This window comes from Haematobia irritans, chromosome 4 (genome assembly GCF_050003625.1).
Source record: "Haematobia irritans isolate KBUSLIRL chromosome 4, ASM5000362v1, whole genome shotgun sequence".
NCBI lineage: Eukaryota > Metazoa > Arthropoda > Insecta > Diptera > Muscidae > Haematobia > Haematobia irritans.
Genome location: NC_134400.1, coordinates 79,596,827 through 79,618,667, shown reverse-complemented (window position 1 = coordinate 79,618,667; position 21,841 = coordinate 79,596,827). Strand labels below are relative to the sequence as shown.

The 21,841-nt window shown below is 33.4% G+C and overlaps 1 protein-coding gene across 1 annotated transcript; it reads right to left on the bottom strand.

The window, feature by feature from the left end:
- Positions 1–4,764: 4,764 nt before the first annotated feature.
- Positions 4,765–21,301, bottom strand: Awh (LIM/homeobox protein arrowhead). The gene is made up of 6 exons (XM_075306883.1): positions 21,245–21,301; positions 19,459–19,640; positions 15,006–15,223; positions 14,040–14,261; positions 12,410–12,535; positions 4,765–10,538 (listed from the first exon to the last, which is right to left on the bottom strand). The coding sequence occupies exons 1-6, from the start codon at positions 21,299–21,301 to the stop codon at positions 10,477–10,479; spliced, it is 867 nt and encodes a 288-aa protein (XP_075162998.1). The 3' UTR covers positions 4,765–10,476.
- Between the last annotated feature and the right edge of the window lie 540 nt (positions 21,302–21,841).

Genomic DNA, 21,841 nt, shown 5'->3' with positions numbered 1-21,841 from the left:
CAAATTTGGTTGAAATCGGTTCAGATTTAGATATAGCTCCCATATATATGTTTTTCTGATTTCGACAAAAATTGTCAAAATACCAAAATTTTCCTTGTAAAATCGCCACTGCTTAGTCGAAAAGTTGTAAAAATGACTCTAATTTTCCTAAACTTCTAATACATATATATCGAGCGATAAATAATAAATAAACTTTTGCGAAGTTTCCTTAAAATTGCTTCAGATTTAAATGTTTCCCATGTCTTTTTTAATTAACATTGTGTTCCACCCTACACTGAAAAAACAGTGAACCCATCAGGAAGAAAATTTTCGGTTAATTTTATAAAATTTTGAATATTTGTAGAAAATTTTAACTAAACAGTATTACAAACGTTGGCATCACGCCGATGTCATAAAAATAAGTAAATATTTTTCGACAAATACAAGAAAATTTATTAGACATAACAAAGTTTTTTCACTTGTTAAAGAAAATTTTGTAGTTTGAAGAAAAAAACTTGGAGTTCAAAATTGCAAGAATGTCTTTTGTGAAATACGAAGTTCACGTAAAATTTTCAAATTGAAAGAAATTCTGAACTATTTTGTAGAAGACACGAATCTTTACGCTTCATTTGCGTATATTTTTTTCCTCGGGTTTATTTAATTTAACTAACGTACACGTAGAGTAAAGAAAACTTTCTCCAAACAGAATATTTCTATGAACTAAAATAAAGTTAAATTGGCTTTAGTGAAATAGGGAGTTCGCTTTTTTTTGAGTGTAGTGCATTAGCCGACTTAAATTTTGAGTCTATAGATTTTGTAGAAGTCTATCAAATTCTGTCCAGATCGATTGATATTTAAATGTATGTATTTGGGACAAACCTTTATATATAGCCCCCAACACATTTGACAGATGTGATATGGTATCGAAAATTTAGATCTACAAAGTGGTGCAGGGTATAATATAGTCGGCCCCGCCCGACTTTAGACTTTCCTTACTTGTTGCCAAAGACACCATGTGTTTATCTCGTCTCCTTCTGGGTGTTGCAAACATATGCACTAACTTATAATACCCTGTTCCACAGTGTGGCACAGGGTATACAAACTGCTTCAAATTGGAACACTTCCCTTTTGTGCGACTTTAGTCAATATAACCATAGCGATGGCCGAACACTTACTTTCACCTAAACTATGGAAAGACCAAACCGCGACGGAATACCCCAATGGCTAGCGGCGTGTCGCCATATTAAAATCTATTCTAATTCCTTGGCAGAAAATAGCATAGTGTTGCCATCGCTTATCAGCTTTTTTAATTCATCACTAGGCATTGCTGTTGTCTGGCCACGTGGACATTCTTTGATCTTCAAATAACTCAACAAATAACAACATATTATATGTTTTTATTCAGCTGCAATATTAAATATTGAAAAATCATGCTATATTGACATCAAAAACACTCGGAAATCAAAAACGATAAAATTTTTGCAGGCAAGCTCATTGTATTTGTCGTCGTATTTGTCCGAAGGTGACGCACTGGTTATATGAGAGCGAAATAAGTCCAATCCTGACATACGCGTCGATAGTCTGGTGGACATCAATGGAGAGGAAGTGCAACATACACTCAAAAAAGTGAACTCTCTATTTCACTAAAGCCAATTTAACTTTACTTTCCATGAATTATTATGTTTGGAGAAAGTTTTCTTTACACTAATAATTTTTTGCGTACGTTACTTAAATTAACTAAAAAATTGGAAAAAATTCTACACAAATTAAGCATAAAGATTTACTAAATTCGTATATCTAACAAAACAGTTAATTATTTCTTTAAATTTGTAACTTTTACTACGTATGCGTTCATCATGAACTCCGTAAGTCACTACACTAAAAAAAGTGAACTCTCTATTTCACTAAAGCCAACTAACTATATTTAATTCACACAATTATTATGTTTGGAGAAAGTTTCCTTTACTCTAATAATTTTTTGCGTACGTTAGATAAATGAACTCAGAAACAAAATAGTTCATTATTTCTTTAAATTTGTAAATTTTACTACAAAAGCTCCCATCATGAACTTCATATGTCACTAAAGACATTCTTGCAATTTTGAACTCCATTTTTTTCCTTCAAACTAAAAATGTTTCCTTAACAAGTGAAAAACATTATTTATGTCTAATAAATTTTCTTGAATATATCGAAAAATATTTACTTATTTTAATGACATCGGCGTGATGCCAGCGCTTGTAATACTGTTTAGTAAAAAATTTCTAAAAATATTCAAAATTTTCTAAAATTAAAAGAAAGTTTTCTTCCTGGTGGATTCACTGTTTTTTCAGTGTAAAGACATTCTTGCAATTTTGAGCTCCAATTTTTTTCCTTCAAACTACTAAATTTTCTTTAACATGTAAAAAAAACGAATTATGTCTAATAAATTTTCTTGAATTTGTCGAAAAATATTTACTTACTCGTATTTTTGTGATATTTGCGTGATGCCAGCGTTTGTAATACTTTTTAGTTAAAATTTTCTAAAAATATTTAAAATTTTCTAAAATTAACCAAAAGTTTTCTCCCTGGTGGCTTCACTTCAGTGTAGCCAAGACAACGGATCCAATGGACCTGTTGTAAGTAAAAGTCTATAAGGATAAATGATAAGAATAAATGAAATGAAGTGAATAGGAGCAGCAGAAGATAATACATGTACGGCGTGTTTTGACGATGATGAGACTTTGGAACACTACCTTCGTCAGTGTGTTGCCTTTACTAGATAAAGAGTTAATCGTATCATTGAAGAGGTGATTCGGGAACTGGCCCAGGTTGGAAACACAATTATGTACCCAGCAAAAAATTTAACGTGGACTTGTCATAGGACGGAAGTCCTCCATTTCAACAGCCATTGCACTGAATTTGCATCACTTCTCTAGGTGTGATCCGAATTCAATGTTTTGGATGTAAATTAAAAAATTCTGTGATATTTTGTCAAATAAATAATTTGTATAATTTTTAATGGATTCTAACGCTTTTCGGAAACGTTTGACCTCAAATATTTTCGAAAATTCACAATTTTTTCAGATTGGATTTAGTATTTTTTTCGACAAAATTTAAATAATTTGTACCATTTTATGAATTCTTACATTGTTTTTAACCTATTTGAAACAAAAAAAGTTAAAATTACCCATTAAAAGTATGAAAACCCCAAGTTATAAAAAATTGAATTAAAAGAACTTCCTGGGTAGTTAAAATAAAGAACATCATTGGGAGTGCATCTTCTGGAAGTGCTTTTAAAGTTGTGCCTTTGGAAGAACTTCCAATTTTTTTGGTGGGTACTAAAAGAAATTAGAGCGCACAACAAGCCGAATACTGACTTAAGTGTATTTCAGCTGACACGAGATAGGGCCTCTTTTGAGTCCTCTTTTTAACCTTAACTTGCCTAACCTAACATATTAACATATATCCAGTGATGCCAACTCCCGAAGGGCAAAAAGCACCAAAACTATATTATAAATTCTAACATACCAGTTTCCGCCACAAGAACTACTCCTACTACAACCAGCTAAAATTCCACGTACTACTACTAACAAAAAAAAAAACAACTTCCAAATATAGAACTTGTGGGTACACTCATAGAAAAAAATCGTGCACGGCGTGCTCATTTTAAAACGATTCGTTCATGAAAGGGAATCAACACACATGTGGTGTCAAACTGAGAACAGGCGGTGTCAATCTGACAACGATAAAATGACACCATGCGTTGTCAAAACAACAACCAGCGTTCATGATCTGAAAACGTTATGGTTACGACTTTATAAAGAAAATTAAAAAAAAAGATTTCCGCTGGCGTGACTCGAACCTGTGTTTTCTGCACCATACGTGTTAACAGTCGCATTAGCACATTGCACCACCGAGGGAGTTGCCATAATAGCGTCTAAATATTATTTTAAGACATTTCATGGCCCAAGAAAAACGAATGCCGTTCATGAAATCGTGAACGCCCGTGGACGAAATTGTGAACATTCCGTTTTGATTTTTTGTGAACGTTGCCGTTTCATTTTGTCACCGTCCGTTCACGACTATGGAACGTAATTTTTTCTATTAGTGTATTGATTTCATTTTAAGCATTTTTAGTCTTATAAAATTATGAACCTCTATCGAAGTGTACATCTTATTTTACACTCATTAATTTTTATCAGTAATTACTTCATATTTTACACTGTGTTTTTTTCAGAGGAGAAAATAAATGTGTCGACATTAAATGTGGAAATATTATTTCAGTAATGAGTGCTTTTGTGAATTTAATATTAAAGTTTGTAATACCATCTTTTTCGAGTTCAAAAATTCTGCACTCGTCGCTAAACTTTACAATAAATCAAATTCTATAGCAATATAGTTGGGTTTATTAAGCTTTTGACGGTCTAACCAGAACTTTTGTATGAAAAGATGTCGTCAATCAAACTCAAAACTGTTCAAATTGGAAAAAGCACCAAAAGCACTAAAAGAAAACGCCAGAAAGCACCAAGTTGGTTCTTTTTTGGAACCAATTTGGGGCTTTCTGGAAATCAAAACGCACTAAATTTGGTGCTAAAAGCACCAAATTGCCATCACTGCATATATCTTTATTGTTCTAGTTTATGAACATTGCACGATTACACTTCACAATAATGTTCCCCCCAATACATATTTCTTCATACCGAAACATATATGAACGCTCTGTTTCATCCATGTACACTTGTATCCTAAGGCGAATACAATTTTCCCAATGTGCATCCTTAGCCCCCAGTGAAACTTCAAAGATAGTTTAAATTTGGAAATAATGTTTGTTTTATTGTTATTATTATTTTTTCGATATATTTATGTTTATATTATTGATTTGTTTGTTTGCTTGGTTTTATTAGAATTTGTTATAAATACTTAAGTGTGTTTAGGAATTACTATTTACAAAACAAATATCTAAGGATACTATTAATAATAATAATAATAAAAATTACAATAATGATAGTCATCATTTTTTATAAAACTTTTTTTTTCTTCATTCTCTTTCTCATTGTCACATTCGTCTTTCATTCGTTCGATTAAATAATTTAACTTAAAGTTAAAGGAAATTTCTATTTTACAAAATTTTGAGGGGAGTCAATCACATCCACCCTTTCACAGTGCCACTTGCAATAGTTGAGCTTGAAAGAATGACAGAGGCGGTGAAAGGAAGTAACAGGACCAAACAAGAAATAAACAATAACAACAGTTTTATTTTGTAATCATTCTTAAATATAAATTACAGGGGACAAATTGTTTATCTAAATTAATTTACAGAGTATCTTGCTAACTAAATACTTACACAAGTGCGAATGAATGTACACGCACATATGTTTGCACACATGTCTGTATTTGTATGTGTATGTAGACAGAAGACATTATCGAAATGTCGAAGGATGTGCCATCTAGAGAAAGTAATAATTATTGGGAATAATTTGATGGCATGAGTCGGCATGACCACAATCCCTACAGAAGAAGAAGCATGTGTGTCATTGATGGCCTGAATTTAGTAAAGGTTATGCTGAATAACTTTTTGGTTAAAATCTGATCAATATATAGGTCGGTTTGAGGGCCACCGTGCCCGTCTGGCATACAAAATGTCATGGGTGCAATCCCAGTTTCGACCGAAACAACACTGAAAAAAGCATGCCCTGTTCCAAAGATCTTGACTTTACACTAATGATTTTAGTCTTGATTACGAGCCGAAGAAACGGAGAATTGAAGTAAGGTTACCTTTAACATACAATTCTATTTTAAATTTGAGTTTTGTGTACTTCATTGTAGGAAACAAATTTTAATTTATAAGTTTTTCAGTTGTTTTCTTCATGTGCTATCAAAGTCCATTAAAAACGTGTTCACGAAAACTTAAGTTCCCAAAATCAGACTCGAATACAATTAGAAATTGTGCTCTGTTTCAAGTAAAAACGTCTTTAAAATAAACTATTGAATAGCATCTCCCCGTTTTGAACGCGTTTTTGCTTTGTAGTCAAGATACAAAAATTCACAAAATCAAAGACGATTTAAGTAAATTTGAAGAATTTTTAGGATACCCAATTTTAAGCCGAATCACTTAAATATAAAAGACAAAACAACGTCATTGAAAATTGTATCACATTTGTTAAGTAAAATTCGCATTCATATTTTAAAGGCCAATAAATCGTTGACCACTTCAATCTTTTCAATCAATGCAGTCTTGCAGTTTAATCTTTATCTCAATCAGGGCTGTGGAGTCGAGTCAATTTTACTCGACTCCGACTCCAGCATTTCTTATTGGCCTCGACTCCGACTCCGGAGTCGACTCCAGGTGGTGTACCTAAATCTCATTTTAACAGTATTTCAATTGTAATTTTAAGGTGTAGTGTTCCAAAAATAGACCGATATAAGTACTCTATTTTGCCATATGTGTTTATATGTCCAAAAGAACTCTAATTCTAAATTTTGATACGACTCGACGACAAACCTCAGCATTTTAGGGATGTGAAGAACTCTACATTTTAATGTCAGGCCAATAAATTTAAGTACGACACAAGACTATATAGAGACCACATAAAAATATGGGTAAATAACAACAATCTCCAGAATATATGAATTTATAAAAACACAAAATTTAAACAAATAATTAGGCTTCCAGAAGTTTAAGAAATAAAACCCTGGTATTGGTCTATATAGGCATTTTATAAAAAATAAATCTATATAAAATAGAAACACTAACAAACAGATACATAAAGATCAAAATGTCGGGCTAATCAGATAGAAAGTTTAAATGTTAAAAAAATGTAATGTGTGGGATATATAAAACAGATTTAAACTGCCAAAAATTAGGACGGGTGGAATTTCAAATAACCACTACCAGTTACGAGTGTTTCTATAGAAGTAAAATGGTGAAACATCGATTTATAAATGGTCTATCAGTTATGGATATTAGAGGCCATTAATTTTATGTAAAGAATTTCGAGTGGCTTTGATGAAAACAAAAGACCGGCTAAGATGACACGTTGGCTTCCAGGGACATCGGGTGTATAAGGAGATTTCTCAAGTAATTATGTAGGGCTATCTCAGAATCTGGGAAATTTCCGCATTTATTTATGGATCTCAAATAACTCTAAATTCCAAATTTCTGACAAATCTTATGAAAATTTTAGACTGGAAAAAATTTTTTTAAAACAAATCGGAAGTTGGGTTTATATGTAGGTGCTATATCACAAAATTGTCCGGTATGATCCAACTTCGAACTCGACATGCCTGCCAAAAATTCAGAACTTTAGGTTCTACTGCTATATTGCATTAGAGTTATACCTTTATCAAGAGTATATACAGGGTCAAAAATCTATATTTTAATATGTTAAAAATGGACAATACAATTGATCAATTAAGCCCATATTCTAGTGAAACCTACTTTTTATATAACCGTGAAATTTCAACCATATAAATACACTTTGAATGGCCTGAAATCCAGTACTTCGTCTTTCGTTGTTCGATTGAAACCCCTAATGGAATCTAATTTGTCGAAATATGTCTTTAGTTACAAAGATATGAAGTGTTTTTCAAATTTTGTTTCGCCAGGGTCGGAGTCGAACAAAATTTCTACTACTCCGGCTCCGACTCCGACTACAGCAAAATCTTCAGACTCCGTCTCCGGCTCCGACTCCAACTCCACAGCCCTGATCTCAATGGCAATGACTTCCTTTTTCTAGTTTAGTCAACATGGCATGGTCAAACAGAATGTTAGTTATCACTTACAGAGAAAAGATTTACAAGGTTGATATAGTCTAAAATGTTTCTAGCATGGGATTTAATGCAGAGATTTTGAAAAAATATTTCAAAATATAATAATATTCAAATTCTACTTTTTATTTTGTTATTCAGTAAAATTTAATTGCGTTGCATAAACTACATTAATTGATTACTGATGATGACCGAAATCGAATCGAATCTACGATAAAATCGACTTTGATTTGAAAATGGAATGTGATGGTGGGATGCTTTAACCTAACCTAACCTAGTAATCTGGAAAAACTACTCAAAAATTATAATCAGGCCTGTTTTTTTTTTTCATAATCGTAATTGTAAAAAGTTTGCGATTTCTCCAATTAGACTTGTTCCGGTCATTGCAAATCGCAAAAATTTTGCGATTTCAAGTCGATGAGACTTGCCTCTGCGAATTCAAAATAAATTAATCAATTTTTCAATGATATTGTAAAGCTTGTATAAAACATGCTTAACAATAAATTGCTATATGTCTTGGCAGTAAATCAAAAATATAAAATATCGAAATAATGTACTTGTAAAGTAAAAATCGCGTATATTTTGGAGCGACCCCATTTTGACACAATCTACTGAAGGGAAGTTTTGCGATTCGCATATCGTGTTTCAAATATTACGATTTGATTTAGAAACTGGCGAGAATGAAACTCAATGCAACACTGAGTAGCGTGGCGCCATATTTATTTTGTAATTTTGCTAATTTTCGTCGGCGTCGATGTATTTCGAAGTAGGCAATTGCATTAAAAAAAATCATTCCTTGCGACTTACAGATTCATTTATTGTTTTCTTTAAAAAAAAATAAAAAATAATTGCTGGACTAAAATGTTTTTTCTTTAACAGGTATGAATCATTTTGGAATTGAAATTTTGTGATTTTCAATTCCATACGCTTTCGCGCGATTCCCACAACAAGCAATTCTAAATCGCACGATTTTATTTTCGATACAAATTGCAAAATTTTGTGAAATTGGCAACAGGTCTGAATAAGTCGAATGATCAAAGCTGACTTTTCCAAATGTTCACCTTTATATTTAGAGCAAAAACGGTTTTTTTCGGCACGCAACACGAACTTAAGATAGGTTATTTCTGCTTGTCCAGTGTAATTTAGCCTTGCCTGACCTGACATGAAATTTAGTCTTTCCTAAAAGACTCAGAAATTTCACCATTATTGCACACAAGAAACAATGAACCCTTCCACACGCAGAGAAGGAATATGATCACGAGCAATTTTATTTTTTTTGGCATCGAACATTGAATACTTTTGCCACAAAAATGTTGTTTTCTCGCCAATCGGATATATAAATAACATTGTTGCGACATATATGTTACAAGTTCTCCATCCAAAAATAACATTTTGATCATGCAACATATTTGAGGTGATCATATTCCTTCTCTGGATGCAGTGAATTAAAGATACTTTAACTCTATTTTAGTTCATAGAAATAATTATGCTTCAGTTAAAATTTCCCAATGTTTTCGACATAAACAAGACTTTATGTCGAAAACACGAACATCACTAGCTTTTCGGACCCACTCTAATACACATACATACAACATTACACACGCACATATACATTCACATACAAATGTATGTACATCAAAGGATAACTTTACACAATAATCAACATAATACTCGTATTCTACTAGGCTATATCATAGCATTGTACATAATACACAGACACATGTCCATGTGCATTAGGATACACTCACACACATACATATGGAAGAGTACACACAAATATCCTGTGAAAATCAGAAAAGCCGGATCTAAATCGATTGGTAGCTATGCTTCAGTTAATTTTGAACATTATAGCCCACATTCAGAATTATGGGTAAAATGTCAAAGGATATAACTGCCGTTGTTTTGAGAATAAAATGTAAAAGAATTGCATTTAAAAAGTCAGCAATATGTGCTCATTTTGGGCATTTAAAAATTTTTGTTTTTATTAATTAAGGGAACCTACTAATTCATATTTGCTATTCCTTTTTTGTCATTGACATTAGGTTTCGTTTACATCGAAATATCCCAAATGACCAGACGATCCACAAAATATTTAAAATGTGAAAAAAACAGTGCTTTAAAAACTGTACCAGTGCCCTTAAAATGATTGGATACAAATTTGTGTGGGTGTGTGTTTCACTTCACTCCATATGTAGGTGCATGCTTGTCCATGCTAGTTTCTAAAACCTAAATTAGTTATAATTTTAATATATTTATATATGTAAGTTGTCAGTTAGAATTTCACTAAGAGTTTGTCTTCTGGGTTTGTTTGTTTGCAAGTTGTCCTTCTATCGAAACAAAAATAAAATCAATCATTTCTCTACATATTTTTTTTTGTGAATAATTTTCTTTTTCAGGGACGTTAGTTACATGGAAGCTAGGAGCAAGGACTGGGTACTTTACATCTAATATTAGTTGTATGTATATTTAAATTTATTCACTGACTTGAGCCGAATGTTGAATTACTTTTGTTTTTTATGATCAACGATTTTTTTGATTTCTTTTTTGTGCGATTATAGCCTTAATATCTTTTCATTATTCTATAGAACTGGACGATTTTGCAATTTTGACTAGGTGTAGGACGTAATCTTTTTTTTTCATTTTTCTTTCTAATCTAAAATATTTTCAATATTTTGTAAAAAAAAGGAAATAATTGTAATGGTAATAAGGTAATAAGAATTAATTGATCTAATTCGGTTCTAACAGATTAAGTCACACTTCACTTTGCATACAATGCACACTGGAGTCCTGTGATAATTCATCCATTGAGGAATCTGTAATGAAATAAAGATGAAAAACACAAATGTCTGAATTAATAAGAGTTAATCATATTTTAAACTTATTTTATTGTTTAAATTTAAGATAAAACTATTTTGGATTGTCTAATTGATTTTCTAAACCAACTTTATTGAGGCACACTCAAAAAAAAAATACAGTTGGCTGGGATACAAGGATTTAGTATTTAATTAAGCAACTCAATACATTTTTGGGCTTTCCACACAGGGTAGCTGACAAGAAGTGTTCTCAAGTTCACATTAGCATACCTATGAGTAAACGCTCGAATTCAGACGTGAATATATATCGTGAAAGGATGCAACGTACACTCAAAGAAAAAATACATTTCTCAGGAACGAAATTTTAGACCAACGAAATTCCCCGTTAACCCTTATTTTATGTTGGGGTCATTTGATGACCCACATCGTATTTTTCATCAGCGCATTTCTTACTATTGGAATATAAATAAAAGTTCTTACTAGTCAGTGCACAAATTGTTGACATGTACTGAATTCTTGCTGAGTAGTAAGAACTTATATTTATATTCCAATAGTAAGAAATGCGCTGATGAAAAATACGATGTGGGCCATCAAATGACCCCAACATAATAAAGGGTGATTTGTTAAGAGCTTGATATAAAAAAAAAGAGCTTTTTTATAAAAACGCATAAAATTTGCAAAATCTCATCGGTTCTTTATTTGAAACGTTAGATTGGTCCATGACATTTACTTTTTGAAGATAATTTCATTTAAATGTTGACCGCGGCTGCGTCTTAGGTGGTCCATTCGGAAAGTCCAATTTTGGGCAACTTTTTCGAGCATTTCGGCCGGAATAGCCCGGATTTCTTCGGAAATGTTGTCTTCCAAAGCTGGAATAGTTGCTGGCTTATTTCTGTAGACTTTAGACTTGACGTAGCCCCACAAAAAATAGTCTAAAGGCGTCAAATCGCATGATCTTGGTGGCCAACTTACCGGTCCATTTCTTGAGATGAATTGTTCTCCGAAGTTTTCCCTCAAAATGGCCATAGAATCGCGAGCTGTGTGGCATGTAGCGCCATCTTGTTGAAACCACATGTCAACCAAGTTCAGTTCTTCCATTTTTGGCAACAAAAAGTTTGTTAGCATCGAACGATAGCGATCGCCATTCACCGTAACGTTGCGTCCAACAGCATCTTTGAAAAAATACGGTCCAATGATTCCACCAGCGTACAAACCACACCAAACAGTGTATTTTTCGGGATGCATGGGCAGTTCTTGAACGGCTTCTGGTTGCTCTTCACTCCAAATGCGGCAATTTTGCTTATTTACGTAGCCATTCAACCAGAAATGAGCCTCATCGCTGAACAAAATTTGTCGATAAAAAAGCGGATTTTCTGCCACTGATTTTGGTAATAAAATTCAATGATTTGCAAGCGTTGCTCGTTAGTAAGTCTATTCATGATGAAATGTCAAAGCATACTGAGCATCTTTCTCTTTGACACCATGTTTGAAATCCCACGTGATCTGTCAAATACTAATGCATGAAAATCCTAACCTCAAAAGAATCACCCTTTATAAGGGTTAATGTAAGATATTTTATCCAAAATTTCGTTCATCAGAATAGAAATCTCTTCTTTCGGTTTACATAGAAAAAGAGATAAGCAGGCCACATGAACCTAGCATGCCTAAAATGTCACGTTCATTTGCCAACACGATAGAGTTTTCTACGTGGACCATTTTTGGGAGCTAGGTTAGGCCTAAAAAACTATGCCAAACTATGGATGAGTTAAAGAAATAAATTGTGCAGTTAAAAAAAAAAAATGGTCATATGACGCAAAAGAAACTACTCTCTAACAAATAAGAATTTTAGGCTCTATACTATGCTTACTTACCATGGGCTGGATACAATCCCGCTTTATTGCCATTCAATTGCATAGGATTTTGAGCATTATTCTGGAACGAATAGGTGAGTTGCAGGTTTATGTGGCGGGCAAAAGAATTTCCTTCGGGTTCACGCACTATAATCAAAAATATGTTGTAGAGAATATTTCTATAAGTATGTAAGTATCTACGCACAACAAAGGAAACAAGCAAAGAAATCAATATCCAATCTCGATATATCCGATTCGTGTTATCCAATAGCTGAAGAGGCATCATTGTTGATCGGACCCCAGCATAAATTAATTATTTTATATAAGCCAACAAATTAAAAAAAGTATTTATTTGTTATTTAGTTTAATTTAATGCATTCAATTCGAATTAAATTTATCAAAACTAGACCCCTCTGGATACATTTATATCAAAAATTAAATATACAGTGTACTATACTTTTTTGAGCAGGAAATAACAGAATTGTTTTAATTTGGATTTCAACAAATCGGATATGACGAGAGTGTTGTATCTATGTATACAGTAACTACTTTCTACATGATATAAGTCTCTAAAAGCTTATTCTACACTAAAAAAGATTTTGTTTTCACACTAATGATAGTGGTATTGATATCGAGCCAAAGAAGCGGAGAATTGAAGTAATGATACATTTACGATACAATTCTCTCTCAAATTTGATTGTAAGAACAAAAAATTAGTTGATTCATTTGTTCAGCTATTCTCTTCATGTGCTATCAAAGACCATTAAGTTTGTTGACTTTTTGTAACTTGACTAAATACAAAGCAAACAAGCGTTTAAAACTAGGAGATGATTTTTCAATACTTAAGACGTTTTTACTTGAAACCTAACATAATTTCTACTTGGAGTCGAGCCTGTATTTGGAAATTTGACCTTAATCAAACATAATTATTTTTCAATTTGAAGTCGAATCACTTAGCTATAAGGAAAAACGTCTTCATTGAAAAGTGTCTCGACTTTGGACAAGAAAAAAAACACTTTATATTAGCGTCTTCCATGTTAAGCAAAATTCGCATTCGAACATAAAATCTTTTGCCTCACGACAATATTTTTTTTTTCAGTGTACAACAACTATAGAATCTGTTGCCTTTTTATAACCAAAAGAAATCACCGAGTTTGAGTGTTAAACGACTAAACAACCAAAACTATAGGCGCAAAATAAGAATAAATATGCGGGTTTTCTTTGGAAATCCTGACATAATAACAGAGTAAAGCAAATTTTAGTTTTGCCGCATGAAACATGGACTTTGTACCGGCCTTTAGTCATAAATTTTTTGGATAAAAATATTATCCTGTAACAAATTTGAAGCCGGTTGATTAATACCAACGAAATGTATGGAGCAAACCAACCAGCCAGATAGACCGATGGATAATCATGCCACAATCGATTAAGAAAGTCTCAAAATGATTTGCATTATAAATGCAAATATTTTCCGAGAAGTAGATAAACTCCTCTTTAGTATAATTGCTGGGTATTATATGACTAATAAACTTGTTATGCTATATCTACTCGAAACTATTGGTAGTCTCTTGGAAAATGGAAAAGCGATATTAGCTTCGCGACTACCAAAACTATTGCTACTGCATCTAACACTACTTACTTTTGTTCTTACCAGCATGTATATGTTTTTTCTGTCGTGCCCGGGAATTTTGAAACCAGACTTGTGTTACTCGTTTACTTAGCCCCGTCACGGATGCTATGCGTTCCAGGTCCTGACCATCGGGATTACTATCTATCTGAAAGTTGGCCTGTAATACTTGTAGCTGTTCCTCGGTGAATGTAGTGCGAACTCGTTTCGTTTTGCTTTTATGGTAACCATCGCCATCACAGCCATCTGAAAGACACAATTAAGAGAGAACATAGGTGAAGTTAAAGCGAGAATAGATAGATTAGTGGTAAATACATTTTTCAATATTGTCACATTGTAATTGAGCCCAGGGTCTGTAAGAATGCCCTCTCCCACAGTATCCTTAGATTTTGAAATGAGCTTTTGAGGGTTGTTAGTGCTAATCGTATCCACGTCAGTTTTGACTCATTGCATGTCGGATAAATACCGTGAATACACAAATGTCCCACCACGGAATCATCATTCATACATTGCGGTTATATGGAACATTTTGCAAATGAGTGAATTTCATGTTTAATGTGGTTGGGAGAGCACGTTTCATGTCAACTTGTTGGTCGACCAACGGACAGACAGACGCTGTGAGCTTTTCAAAGTCAGGAAGTTTGGAAACAAAATTGACTTGGTTACCTAGTTGGCGGACGTACAGTGAGTAAAGAAAGGATAGATGGACGGACGGACGGACGGACAGATTAGCTATGTGATTGTTTGGCTTTCTTACAGACTGATTGTCGCTCGGTATGATTATTTGCATGGCTGGCGTCAAGTTGTTGTGTGTTTAAGTTTTGTTAGTTTCGCTTTTGCCGGTGACTGACATGGAGTTTGTCAGGTACCTAAGTGGAAACATACGTGGCTCATGACACCAACACGTCCATATGTAAAGTTAAGCTACCGTTTAACGTGTGCTTGTCAACGCACATCTAGTCCCGGCAACTTTCAATGTGCATTACTTACCATCACTTGAGGTGGTGCCCCCTTCCACAGTCTCCAGATAGTGGGATTTACATAAAACTCGATCTTCCATGAGGGCAAATTGTTCTCCAGTCGACAATTGTCGACCACACTGGTCGCATGCGAAGCAGGCTAAATGAAAGACTAAATCTCGTGCTCTTCGAACCCAATCGGATGCTGAAATACCACGACAGCATTTTGAACACTTGGCACCAAAGCTTCTGAAAACAAAACAAAAATTGAAAGGTTTGAGGTCGATAAAAAACTTCAATTTTAACATCAATGCAGTGAATCAAAAGCACATCTCAAAGATAGGCTCTGCACACACTATATTGAAAGGAAATATGTTGAAAACATACATTTAGAATAGAGTGAAGTCACATTTCCTAGATATGAGTATGGTTTACTTTACTTTTATGCGAGGAAATATGAAGGATTATTTAACCTACTTTTCAGTAAACAAATTTTATATCATTTGCTTAACCCACTGTCGATATGGAAAACATGGCAAGTCCGTAGTTTTAATGACACAGAAAGGACATTTCATTAAAATTGTGCCAATGAAATTGACATTAAAACAATGACGTGTTTATTTACAGGATGAAAAGTTTTTGTGTTAATTACTCAATCCATTACGATAACAAAAACTTTCATTACATTGACCAATTTTTTGGGTTCTATTGAAAAATTAAACTCTCGAATCTTTCTCTAATAGTAAGCGGAAGAAATAATATTTATAGTAAATATTTCTGTAAAGGAGGTCTATTTTAGAATTGGCACAACAATGTACCGTATTTGGAAATATTTTTGTTGTTCGAATCTCTTTATGAAAATTCGTCTTCAATTTTGCATACAATCGAATTCATTAAAATGGAGTTTTTCAGCGAAGATATGGAAAATTTGTCATCAGGACAATGAAAATATACATTAATAGCATGAAATGCTTCTTTAATTAGCAGAACATTTGTTATCGTAACGAAAACTTTAATTATATTCGTGGAGTAATTTTGTTGGCTCAATTTTAGCGCGAAATTTCGTTAATACTCTGCTAGAAAATATTGCGTTATATCAATAAATTGTGTTATAAAAATTGTTAAGCAATGAAATGTTTCGTTCTATTAAAAGCTTTAATGAAAATAATTTGCTGTATGAATGAAAAAAAAATCGTTTTATCATGACAATGAACTTTCATTAATATAACAATGTTTCTTTGGCTCCATTTTAATGACAAAATTCGTTAAAATTACGAAGCTTTTTCATCAAATTGTGTTTAACAGAGTGTAGTGAACGACCATATATATTTGGAAATAAGTGAGTAACTTGCTTAAGGAAAATTTTTTCATTTCCATAACAAAAAATGTTCATACCAATGAAAGTATTCACTAATAGTATGAAATGTTTTATTATTAAATAAAAACAAGTATATACGGCCGTAAGTTCGGCCAGGCCGAAGCTTATGTACCCTCCATCATGGATTGCGTAGAAACTTCATCTAAACACTGCCATCCACAATCGAATGCCGATTGCAAGGTATCTTAAAACCTCCTAACACCATCTTCTAAATTGTATGTAAGTCCATACGTGGTATATATTAAATCAAAAAAGATCGATCCAATACGTATATAATTCAGTTTGACAAAGTAGACATAAAATTTTGACAAAATTTTCTACAGAAATAAAATTTTAACAAAATTTTCTATAGAAATAAAATTTTCACAAAATTTTCTATAGAAATAAAAATTTTGACAAAATTTTCTATAGAAAGAAAATTTTGACAAAAATTTCTACAGAAATAAAATTTTGACAAAATTTTCTATAGAAATAAAATTTTGACAAAATTTTATAAAGAAATAAAATTTTGGTAGATTATTTTTGACTCTAGTGGCAACCATGATTATGAACCGATATCGACCAATTTTTGTGTGATTGGACCAATTTTGGTATGGTTGTTAGCGACCATATACTAACACCACGTGCCTAATTTGAACCGGATCGGATGAATTTTGTTCCTCCAAGAGGCTCCGGAGGTCAAATCTGGAGAATGTTTTATATGGGGGCTATATATAATTATGGACCGATATGGACCAATGTTCCAAATTACAACCGGATTGGATGAAAATTGCTTCTCTTGGAGACTTCGCAAGCCAAATCTGGGGATCGGTTTATATGGGGGCTATATATAATTATGGGCTGATGTGGACCAATTTTTGCATGGTTGTTAGAGACCATATACCAATATCATGTACCAAATTTCAGGCGGATCGGTTGAAATTTGCTTCTCCTTGAGGCTCCGCAACCCAAATCTGGGGATCGGTTTTTATGGGCGCCATATATAATTATGGACCGATGTGGACCAATTTTTGCACGGTTGTTAGAGACCATATACCAACACCATGTACCAAATTTCAGCCGGATCGGATGAAATTTGCTTCTCTTTTAGGCTCCGCAAGCCAAATCTGGAGATCGGTTAAATGGGGGCTATATATAATTATGGACCGATGTGGACCAATTTTTGCATGGTTGTTAGAGACTATATACCAACACCATATACCAAATTTCAGCCGGATCGGATGAAATATGCTTCTGTTAGAGGCTCCACAAGCCAAATCTGAGGGTCCCTTTATATGGGGGCTATACGTAAAAGTGGACCGATATGGCCCATTTTCAATACCATCCGACCTACATCGATAGCAACTACTTGTGCCAAGTTTCAAGTCGATAGCTTGTTTCGTTCGGAAGTTAGCGTGATTTCAACAGACGGACGGACGGACGGACGGACGGACATGCTTAGATCGACTCATAATTTCACCACGACCCAGAATATATATACTTTATGGGGTCTTAGAGCAATATTTCGATGTGTTACAAACGGAATGACAAAGTTAATATACCCCCATCCTATGATGGAGGGTATAAAAATCACTACAACAACGAAATACTTCATTGTATTTATGAAATTGTTTCATTGGCTCGATTTTGATGACAAATTTCATGAATATTACGAAGCTTTTTCTATTACAGAGGCAATGCAATCAATACCACAATGGCCTTTTTTTGCACCAGCTGAGCACATTTAACATAAATATCAATCTTCATATTTCCACTAAATTTAAATGTAAATTAAAAAAAATTCAATGTTCATATGCTTCCATTGAATTTGAAATTCACTGTGGGAATTGGGATTATGAAGAGGCCAAGACGGTTACACTCATGCCCGTAGCTGTGTACCGGAAGTATAACACTGCCTGCAAAGACGTGCCGTGCCGACCACTTCAGTAAAGAATTGCCACCTTCCAACATTTAGACATAAGCTCGAGACTGAAGGTGTGAACCACAATTGTCAGTATAGATGGTGGTTCGCGTGCTTGTATCCCCCACTCCTAACCAAAGTTGTTCTAATGAATTGCATCTTTTGTTTAGATGTCGCCGAGAAAAAAAAGAAAGCCCACAATTTCGAACTTATTATGGCCGACTTGAAAGGCAAATATTTATACAGCCTCTGATAAACATTCAATGTTTTTCTTATTTCCGTGAGTATGTTTGGATTTGGGCTTTTTTCTCTTCTCACCATCACTTGTCGTCGTTTTCCTCATCATTGTATGACGATAATTTTGTATTCTCTTCAGAAATACCTTGGGTATATTTGGTCTATGGCCATCAGGTTTGGTTAGTTGGTTGGCCCTTATTGCCGTCAAATGTATCTCAACAAAGTAGCCAACTAAACTGGGGACATGGTGATGCATACGTCCATATCACAATATCCAATGTTGACAAGTCATGCCTGAATGGCAGTGGCATGGAAAGCATCTGCGGACGGCCAAATGAATAAAAGATCAATAGATTGATCGCTGTTATATGGTGATGATGATGATGATGTAGTGGACCGACCGCTTAACCAGCCAAACTTACAGATCGCTTATGCTCTCCGCTTGCTCTTTTACCGATATTGTCTTTGGAGGGAGGGGTGGTACTTTGATTCTTACATTTGTGTTTCGATGTTTTCCTTGGGGATTGTGTTACAGATGGTGTTTAATTGAATGGCACATTCGATTTTCATCGGATGTTGCATTGCCGCTAGATGATAATAAACAGACGACAGGCATTTTGGGTTCTGTTTGTTTTACGGATTAAATGTGGAGCTACACGAAGCGTTGCGATGACAGTGTTAATATAGACATTGGAATGGATATCAGCATCAGCTCATGTACTTGAGAACACACAATTGCAACTACTATGTGTTCATACACACTCACATGGGTATACAGAGAGATCTAGACACTTTTACAGTGTGGGAAAATATTTTGTAGCCACCTGAACATACACACGCCGATACCATTGATGGAAATGGAAGACATCAGCCATTGTTTGGTTACAGGTGACAACTATTTACGACCAATACGACCGATTTTCATTCTCATCCCACCCCCAAATATGCACAGTGGACATTTGAACTTACTTGCTATAATCTGCTTTACAATAGACCTGGCGTTCACGTATAAAACAGGACTGTTGGCGATCCAATGGACACATGCACATGCAACACCGCAAACAATTGGCATGCCACGAACATCCTCCAACCTCCAGATAGAATCTATCCGAGATTGGCTCCCCACACGCTGCGCATGAACGCAGCTCAGTCTGAAAAATAAATAAAAAAATCAATATGTAGTTTTTTTTTAATAGGAAAGAGTCGTATGTTATAAAATTTCAAATATTTTCTACGCTCCTACATAGGATTGAATATATACACTGAAACAAAGAAAATTGTTGTATGGGAAAAACTAACTACTTCATGGGAAAATTGAACTAAACTGTAATAGAAGGAACTTGTATGCTATGTGACTATCAGTTGCAAATTTTTTCCTAGGCATTAAACAAAAAAATATCTAAAAGTAAAGAAAACATCATTGGCGCCAAATCAGAAACATATAAACCATGTCGCTGTTCTTACTATACGCAACAAAAAAAAACGTTTGGAAAACCTTTATTGAAAATATCGTTCTTTTGTTACAGTTTTTAAATTTCTTCGAAAATTTCAATCTTTTATCACCAAAAAAATGTACAAATTTTTTTAATTTTGTAATAAAAACACATTTTTTCCAAAATCACATTTAATTTCGTTTGTATCAAGCACTGTTCTTTTATGACTTTAAGTCGTTCATACAACACATTTTCAAGTTTCATAGTAAAAATTTAATATGGTTTAGTAGTATATACAAGTAATTCCGAACATCTTTTCGAAATCTTATATTGCATTATATCCGTTTCCAAAAGTTGTATTTTTAAAAATGTGGCCAACTACAGGGTATGTTTCTGTTAAATAAAGTTTCTTTACATCGGACATTGGGCGCCCAAAAATATGTTCTACAAATATAACTGGTTGACTGTATGCGTTGCTTGTGCGTTGCTTGTGCGTTGATGGCTATAGCGATTGTCAGCTACGTAACCCAGTGGGTAGTGTGTTAGCTTACAAACTCTATTGTCCTCAGTTCTATTTACCGTCCAGGGAAAGGTAAAATTTAAAGAAAAAATAACATATATAAAATCGAATACTTTCTTCTTATGAGAGAAAAAGGTGCTAAGAACTAAAAAGCCTCGTGGAAGTGAGAAGGATGCAATAAAAAAATCCTGTAAAAGAATAACAAAAAGTATGTACTTTTCTTCTAAACAAACTTCCTTACAGCGAAAAAACAAATGACAATCAATGGGTGTTTGTCTAAAATTTCTTTTGGGAGGAAAGAATTATTTCTTTTTTTGTTTTGTGTATATTTGGAAATTGTTCGAAAATATTCTTCTAGTTTACACTTTACCTATTTAGTTCATAAAATCTCATGGGTATACATACATACAAATTTATCAATGGAAATTTTCTCTGCCGTCTATCACACAATGTCTAGGCATTCTTGTTCAAGATTATGACGATCTGGCATTGTCCGTTTATCTATGTGTTGTTCAAAGGTTACAGCCTCTAATTTTACAAATTTTTTGGAGATTTTATGTTTTATTTCGCTCCATTTTTCGATGTACCTTTCAAAGTGTGGTAGTCACAAATTGCGTGGAGTATTTAAATTATTAAATTATATTAAAACTAAAATCAATTTATAACTCAATTTAATTTCTTCTACTTTAATGTCGATGTGTTTGTCTAATAAAAACATATTAGATAAAAATTAAAATTTTCATAATATTAAAATTTCTTACCTCAACCACATTACTTCTTATGATGTGACTGGCTAATTTACCTCCAATATTAATGTGGTGGGTGGTGTGTAACAATGACTTGTATGTCTTTCGGACATTTTTATAAATGGATTACTGCAAATATTGTTATTATTTATACATAACAATAAATAGTAGCTTAAATAAATTTTTAGGCTTAAAAAATCAATCAAAGGACATAATTGCTTAATAATCCATAAATAATTATACACTTTTATTACATAAATATGAATAAATTGGTATTTTTAAGTTATTGGTATTTTCTTCTCAAGAACTTAATAATACCAATTCCTTCATCTTCTTATCCATCAAGCTCCTATAAAATTATAATAATATGCAAAAATAATAATTTGGACGTCATTGCATTGATATCAGGCTAACATATTAATTATTTATTTCTTTTATTATTATATGATTGATTTGGTATCAACATCATACTCCACCCCTAAAAGGCAATCTCATCCTATTTACAGTAAAAGTATCAATTTTGTATGAAGATGCAAGCTGTTATTAACTAACTCAATCGCTAAGATCTCGTGAAATTCTGGGGTGTTAGACCAATGACTTAATACTTAATACCTATAGAATATTGATAACAACATTTTCATAGGCGAAAATGT